Raw genomic sequence first — 7,844 nt, 5'->3', positions numbered from 1 at the left:
TTTTGATCTTTTGTTCCAAGACTCATACATGGCGAGAAATTCGTCCTCCCATGGGGGTGTTTTAAAAAAGCTGTTTTCGACGAAGGGCCCCGTCGCCGCCATTTTGTATGGAAATGAAAATAAAAATATTGCTTTTCATACTTCAATATGTGTTGAGTAAACCCTCTGAAAAGAAATTCTACTCCGTTTGTCATACTCCCAAAATAAATTGTCAAATTTAGGGCTTCTTTTCTGCGTCTAGAGTGGTTTTACCCCTTAAGTAGATGAAATTAGTTATTTTGAAATGATAGACTGTGTATGTGTGTATGTGTAAAATTATTCAATTTTTTTCAACAAAAGGATTTAAAATATTTTTAAAAAAAAATGTGATTGAGTACATGAAATTAGTTATTTGAAATATAATAAAATTTTAAAAATTATATATATATTAGTTGCACTTGTTACGAATTGATTTATAGAAATGTAAGTATAGAGTGGGAAGGTAGAATGCAATAGGTAACTAAGTACATGTAATTAAAATTTAATGTTAATATTTATTAAACTTTTTTCTTCATTATTATTTAAATGCGTAAAATCACAATAGAATTTTATACAATATTAAATATTAGCATTGTAGACAAGAATATTTAAAGCACACGCTAGTAGTTCACAATCAATCAAAGAATCGTCGTCGAAATATTTACTGTTACATATCATATTAGCAATACATGACAAGTTCGTTTTTGGTGTGACACCATTTTGTTTCAAAACATTTACGAAATTTATAAACTGAATATTAATACGATGCGTATTTTCATATAGTTGGGACCGCATAAGATTAATACATTTTACATGATTGAATAAATTATTCAACGTTTCCATAGTGTAATGTAAGGAGATACTGGCTAGACTAAATTTTATAAGCTTAACATTATGAATTTTGGTAAATTCTATTACAAATTCTTCAATCCATATTGGTGGGGAATCTGAATTCACGGATAGAACACATTCTTTAATTTCTGCACGTTTTTCAATGAGTGCATCCCATATTGGTGCAGGTAATAGAAGTTGAGTGCCCCGATTATCACCAAGAATAATTTCAACGGTTGATATGGGTCCAACTGCGATTCCAATTTCTAAATATTTATAGGATGTTGCTGTCAGCGGGTAGCTACTTCCCATGATACGAACAGGGCATGGGTGTGACGGTTTGAAAGTAGAATTAGATCTAGAAGAAATCAATTTTTTTTATAAGATACATATAAATTTAATATTTTAATTTAAAGATTAAGAGTAAGATTAATACATACTGTGGGATTGGAAGATTTCTGCTAAATCAAGCTCGTGTATATGATAATGTAAGTATATACAGGGTGTAACAAAAATGTCGCAGTTCCTTAAAAGGGGTGATTCAGGGGGTGATTCGAAACAACTTTTTCCTTAGCGAAAATGTAAGATGTGGCTTCGTTAACGAGTTATTAATGAAAAACACCGGCCAATGAGAGCGCGAGTTTGCCGTCCGAGCGACTGCGGTAGCGTTGGATACGCGCTAGGCGCTACTGTTGTACTCCGAACAAGAAAGTCGGCATGCGTCGAAGGAAATAGCATTAGTATGAAAATATTTGCATAACGTATAAACGAAAAAGCAATGCAACAAAAGAAATGAACGGAAAATTGGAGAATTAATGTTGAAGATAGAAACGTTGAAAGTAGTCTGCGTTATATTTAAAAAATAATAATCATTAATGAATTAAATGCAATTCATCTGTAGTTTGTAAATCTGTGTCACTGGGTCACTGTACCGATACTGGTCATCGACCGTCGAAATGGTTTATGGTAGGGTAGAATTTTTCCAAGAAAGCTCCTTGTACCCCCCACGTAGTTTAAGTACCTCAGACCTTCCTTGTTCGGACACTCCGAGATCATGTCTCCTTCGAAACCAAAGCAATAAAGCCATAAATTACCTAAACGCCTGCCCTAGCAAAAACCATTTCGACGGTCGATGACCGAGATCGGTACAGTGACCCAGTGACACAGATTTACAAACTACAGGTGAAGTTTTTTCTCCTCTTCCTTTATTTTTTGTTGTATTGCTTTTTCGTTTATACGTTATGCGAATAAGAAATTTACATATTCGTGTTTTTACGTTGCACGTAGTTTTCCTCGATTTTAAGTAATTATTCACTTCAAGTGATAAACAAAAAAAGGACTCGGTATTATTTATTATGTCGCTTTCAGTTTTCATACTAATGCTATTTTCTTCGATGTATGACGACTTTCTTGTTCGGAGTCCAACCGTAGCATCTAGCGCGCCTACTCAACACTACCGCGGTCGCTCGGACGGCAAACTCGCGCTCTCATTGGCCGGTGTTTTTCGTTAATAACTCGTTAACGAAGCCTCATCTTACATTTTCGCTAAGGAAGAAGTTGTTTCAAATCACCCCCTGAATCACCCCTTTTAAGGAACTGCAACATTTTTGTTACACCCTGTATATATTTGTATAATCACTGGAAATATAATATTACTAAATGAATTAGACTAAATATTTTAATAATCCACACAATATTCTACGCCTTAACTTCTGATCTGTGGCCTATGGCTTACCAATCCACTCTGCCGAATTTTCCTTCATCCCGCACCGTCGACACCACTCATTTCTTTCATGCTCTGTCTCACTCACGACCCAAACCTAAACAATAAATCTAAAGCTATCTCCAAGGGTTTGGGACACGGTTCTGCTGACCATCGCCACTCGCCTGCAAAACATCAACGTCCCAAATGGCCCAGTCATAAACTACTTAAGTCTAAATGTTTTTAAACATAACATAATCTTATCGAACCCCACACTCGGCCATCCTGCGAGAATATCTGACCTCAGATATTGTGTTATTCATCACAAGTTTCTTCAGTGTCACTATACAAATCATCGCTATTTTCACTCACCCATGGTTTAATATAGTCTACTGCTGTAGATGTCTGACGTGGCCCTTCATGTTCGCCAACTTTTGTTACAATATAACGATCGTTCCGTAACACTTTTGCTAGCTCGTAAGGCCCGAAGTATTTCGCTGCGAATTTCAGACCTGGACCCTGTTGAGTTCGCTTAATTGCAACTAGATCGCCCTCTCGATATTTCCTACCTTCTATTCTTTTTTTATTAAAAGATTTCCTATTCTCCTGCTGAATTTTTAATATATTCTGTCGCGCCTCTTCCCGCAATTCGTCTCGATTTTCTTGAAATACATTTTCCCATTCGCACTCAAGCAACTCTACTATCTGAGGATCGTCCCGATATCTAGGATCTATTCCAAATAATATCTGAAATGGTGTCGTTTTTATACTTCGGCTCGGAGTAGTATTAAAACACCTTTGACACAGGTCCAAGAATTTATACCACTCGTCAGTTTTCGGCGCTGAGAGTTTGGTTAATAACGGTATTAGCGTACGATTGACCCGTTTTACCTGACTGTTTGCCCGCAGCATACCTGTAGTAGTCAACACGTGTTCTATACGTTCGTATTTACAAAAATCCTGAAACGCAGTTCATGTGAAAGCGGCACCTCTATCTGAAATAATCCTTCGAGGATTTCCAAAAAGAATCGCCCGTTTTCTTAAATGGTCTATTACTTCTGTCGAATTACAACTTTTTGTGGCGTAAAGCCACACAAATTTTGAAAACGCATCGATAACAACGAAGATATAATGGTATCTTTTCTTTGTCGATGGGAGCAGCCCTAAGTGATCCACATGGAAAGTATCTAACGGCACCTGGCCTTTACTTATCGCAAATAAAAACTCCTCCTGCCTACCTTGCTTTCTTTCTGCAAGTATACAATCAACGCAATTTCGCAGCACTTTGTCTATTTTCTCCCTCATATTCCGAAACCAATAATTCCTTTTTAATAAGGCTTCGGTTTTTCCGGATGCGAAATGACCGTTTTCGTGAGCGCGTCTAATTATTTGGGTCCGCATTGACCTTGGCACTAAAACACGTATATCCCCATTAATTTCTTTGAATAAGATGCCACCCCTAATTTTAAAACCCTCAGCTTGTCCTGGCTCTACCAGCTCGAATATTTTCTGGATACTTGGGTCCTCTTGCTGTGATTTTCTTAACCTACCGCTCATGCTACTTTCGCTCTCACCTACTAGCAAGCACGATGGAAGAGGGTTCCGACTCAAGGCGTCCACGTGCATAAGGTTTTTACCCGGACGGTGTTCAATAGTCTACTGGAATTCCTCCAATAACAATGCCCACCGCGCGACACGTACTGACAAGTCCTTTTTCCGCATTGTTAAAGCGAACGCTCGGCAATCTGTAATTATTTTGAAAGGTATCCCCAACAAATAGACGCGAAATTTCTTCAGGGATTTTATAATCGCCAGAACTTCTAATTCCTAACTCGCATAACGCTCTTCCGCTGGCGTTGTTTTACCGCCTGCAAAATATATTGGGTATAATTTACCATCACAATCGTCTTTTTGCATTAAAATTGCCCCATATCCGAACTTAGATGCATCAGTATGCAATTCAGTTTCTGCGCCAATTTTATATAGTTTTAATACCGGTTTATCATCCTTAAATATTATTGTCATTTCTATCTCTGTCTCGCGTGTTGCAACAGGTTTATAATTATTAATCATTTCGGTTAAACTTCGCCTACGTTCAGTGTCTGCTACGTATGAAATATCCATCCCATTAACCTCGCACTCTAAACTAATCTCAGAAATGCATGGGATATTACTCTTTTCTGCTTTGCGAATCATGACCTGCCCTTGTCTAACAGTCAGTTCTACCGTGTCTAAAAAATCTGTCCCCATCAAGAGTCCGTGAGTCATCAACCGATCCGGTATCACACAAATTATTATCGGATACCTACTCTCGTCTATTCGCACTTCTGTTTTAAATTCGCCAACCGCTTTATTCATATCTGAGCCTATACCGCGAAAATAAACACTGCTATCTCTCAACGCAGGTACCTTCGGTCTAAGCTTATGGTATTGATCGCATCGTATTAAACATAAATCGCTGCCAGTGTCGATCAAGGCGCTTACCTCACGCTTGCAAATATATACTTTTTTATAATACTTATCACGTGATGTCTGTTGAACGGCAAAGTTTATTCCAGTAGTTGGTGTTTTCTTTGTCGGACAATTTACCGCAATGTGTCCAAATTCTCCGCATTCAAAACATTTGGACCCTCTGCTCCTCATCGGACAATTATAGAAAAAATGATCGCGACCGCCGCAACTGTAGCATCTTCCTGGTGTTGCAACCCGTGCCTCTTGTCACTGATGTTCTTCATTGCGCCGCTGTATCCCGTCGTCCCGTCGCTGTACCTCGTTGACTCGTCGTTGAATCCCGTCGTCGCACTGTTGAATCCCATCATCTCACCGTCGGGGCAGGTTATCCAGTCGCTGGACCTGGTCCCATCGGCGGGGTCCAGATGCTGCTCGCCACATCGCCGCACCTCCGCGCTGTACTACATTGTCGGACCGTTGCACCCCAGCACCTCTTCGCCAATTCTGCTCTTGTACATCCACGCTATATCTTGTGCCCTTATATGTAGTAGACGGCAAAATCACTCCCTTGAACGCCCCTAAAAGTGATGTCTGCGATTTGAACTTCTGCATTTTCGCATGATTTCTCAGCGAATGGTCCGGTATCCCGTCAATTGAATATTCTATAAACTCTTCCTCGTCAATACGAATACGGTTTGCCAAAATCATTTTTCGGTGAAAATACTCGGCAAATGTCTCCACCTTTTTCCAAATTCGACTCTCAAATTCCCTGCGCGCCGCTATTCGGTTTTGCCTATCACCGAAAATGTCCTTCAACCCCTTCACCAGGTCGTCAATACACATTTCGACGTGTTCTGGCTTCGAATGAAACCATTCGAGAGCCTGATTCTTCAGTCGTGATACCGCTAATAATTTTGCTGCGTTGTCGTCTAACTTATATGTTGCTCGTAGGAGTGCCAATTGCCTTTCCCATGCATCGAAAGTTTCACCGTTTCCGTCAAAATAATTCAGCATCGCTTTCATTGATTCGTTCACTATGACCGGTGCATGATGATGTGAATACATTGCTGAGTTTTGTGATATAGATGATTCCCTGACGCTCAGTCCCTGCATTTTGCGCATCATCTCGACTTCGCGTTTCAATAATTGTATCTCACGTTCCGCAAGTTCTTTTTCCTTCCTGAGAATATCCATGTCCCTGATATTACTCGCTACGTCAGCTGATGGACTTGATGTCTCCGATGGATTCCCTCTAGGCGTTTCGTTCAACCCCGAATCATCGTCCGCGCCCACTACAACTGTACCGCTCGTTTGTTCATCCATCCACGAACCCGTCGGATCGTCTAAAATAAGTCTGCTAATCAATTCCTGCTTTAAACCAATCGTGTTCAAACCTCTCGCTTTTAAAATGTCTTTTAATTGTGTCACCGTGAATTCATTCGGATTCTTAGCGGTATTCATCGCGTTACACACTAAAGACACTCAATATCACAGTCTTCACAATTTTCACGGGTTTACACTTCTTGAGCCTTTACGTCACAAAGCTTTTAAATAGTCCACGCGATCGTTCAATTCTTATAGTCTTCACAGTCCACTCTTAAACTTTACACGACTCGATTTCACTGCTCACTCAATCCCGGACGAGCCCCCAAAAAGATTGTGGGATTGGAAGATTTTTGCTAAATCAAGCTCGTGTATATGATAATGTAAGTATATATATATTTGTATAATCACTGGAAATATAATATTACTAAATGAATTAGGCTAAATATTTTAATAATCCACACAATATTCTACGCCTTAACTTCTGATCTGTGCCCTATGCCTTTCCAATCCACTCTGCCGAATTTTCCTTCATCCCGCACCGTCGACACCACTCATTTCTTTCATGCTCTGTCTCACTCACGACCCAAACCTAAACAATAAATCTAAAGCTATCTCCATGGGTTTGGGACACGGTTCTGCTGACCATCGCCAGTCGCCTGCAAAACATCAACGTCCCAAATGGCCCAGTCATAAACTACTTAAGTCTAAATGTTTTTAAACATAACATAATCTTATCGAACCCCACAATACTTCACATATTTAATTTTCTTAGTTTCATTATCTTCGGTTGATTCGTTGATTGGAGTATGAGTCACAGATTCATTATTTTCTTCATAATATTGAGAACACATTTTAATATAATTCTATTTATAAAAACTGTATTCTGGTATACAATTAATAGTAATTAATACAATTTTTCTGTACGTAATATTTCAAACACAATTAACTCACACGTATGACCCGAAGTTTATAGATTGAACTTTATATTTTAGCACAGCATTTAATGAATAACTCAGGCAAGTTCCCGTAAGAAATGTTTTCAGTTGGCTTCCGACCATTGCAAATATGCTTTACTCCTTCCACTTATATTTGTTGTTATGATCAATTGGGAGGGGGAGACTTCCTACTCTCTTTCGTATCACATATCGAGCGCGAACGATCCCCCCCCCCCCCCCTGCCACATACATTGAATTCAGTTTCCCCTCCCCTTACTTTACCATCACAACTATTCGTCAACATGTTCTACATCAATTATAATTATACATTTTGCCAAATTGTATAATAGATGTCTAATATTTCGTCGTAATTGATTAGCAATACATCTATATATCACTTGCAATCTCACAATGTAATATGAAATATTTATGTTGAGTATTTATGTTCTTATAAATTGTATAAATGAATGCTTGATTCAATAACAGCTGACTAGTCATAAATCTGCATTGTATTTATAACCATTGCATAATACATGAAAAAAAGATGTAAGCATTGTATTTATACTGATACAATAAGTGTT

At 38.7% G+C, this 7,844-nt stretch overlaps 1 protein-coding gene across 7 annotated transcripts; it reads right to left on the bottom strand.

The window, feature by feature from the left end:
* Window positions 1-526: 526 nt before the first annotated feature.
* On the bottom strand, window positions 527-3,463 carry LOC143187753 (uncharacterized). Of its 7 annotated transcripts, none has more exons than XR_013003283.1 (3): window positions 2,924-3,463; window positions 2,585-2,736; window positions 1,071-1,207 (listed from the first exon to the last, which is right to left on the bottom strand). XR_013003283.1 is itself a non-coding variant. In XM_076391970.1 (2 exons), exon 2 carries the CDS (start codon window positions 1,159-1,161, stop codon window positions 598-600), a length of 564 nt encoding a protein of 187 aa, XP_076248085.1. In that variant the 5' UTR covers window positions 1,162-1,207; window positions 1,290-1,979; the 3' UTR covers window positions 527-597. The 7 variants fall into 7 exon arrangements, 2 of the variants coding, with proteins under 2 accessions (XP_076248085.1, XP_076248084.1); XR_013003284.1 differs by lacking the exon at window positions 1,071-1,207 and adding an exon at window positions 2,378-2,445; XR_013003285.1 differs by lacking the exon at window positions 1,071-1,207 and adding an exon at window positions 2,381-2,487 and having other exon boundaries at window positions 2,585-2,836.
* Between the last annotated feature and the right edge of the window lie 4,381 nt (window positions 3,464-7,844).

The sequence above is a fragment of the Calliopsis andreniformis genome, unplaced genomic scaffold (genome assembly GCF_051401765.1).
Source record: "Calliopsis andreniformis isolate RMS-2024a unplaced genomic scaffold, iyCalAndr_principal scaffold0227, whole genome shotgun sequence".
Taxonomy (NCBI): Eukaryota; Metazoa; Arthropoda; class Insecta; order Hymenoptera; family Andrenidae; genus Calliopsis; species Calliopsis andreniformis.
Note: the sequence above shows the minus strand (reverse complement) of the source record. Positions and strands in the feature narration are given on the sequence as shown.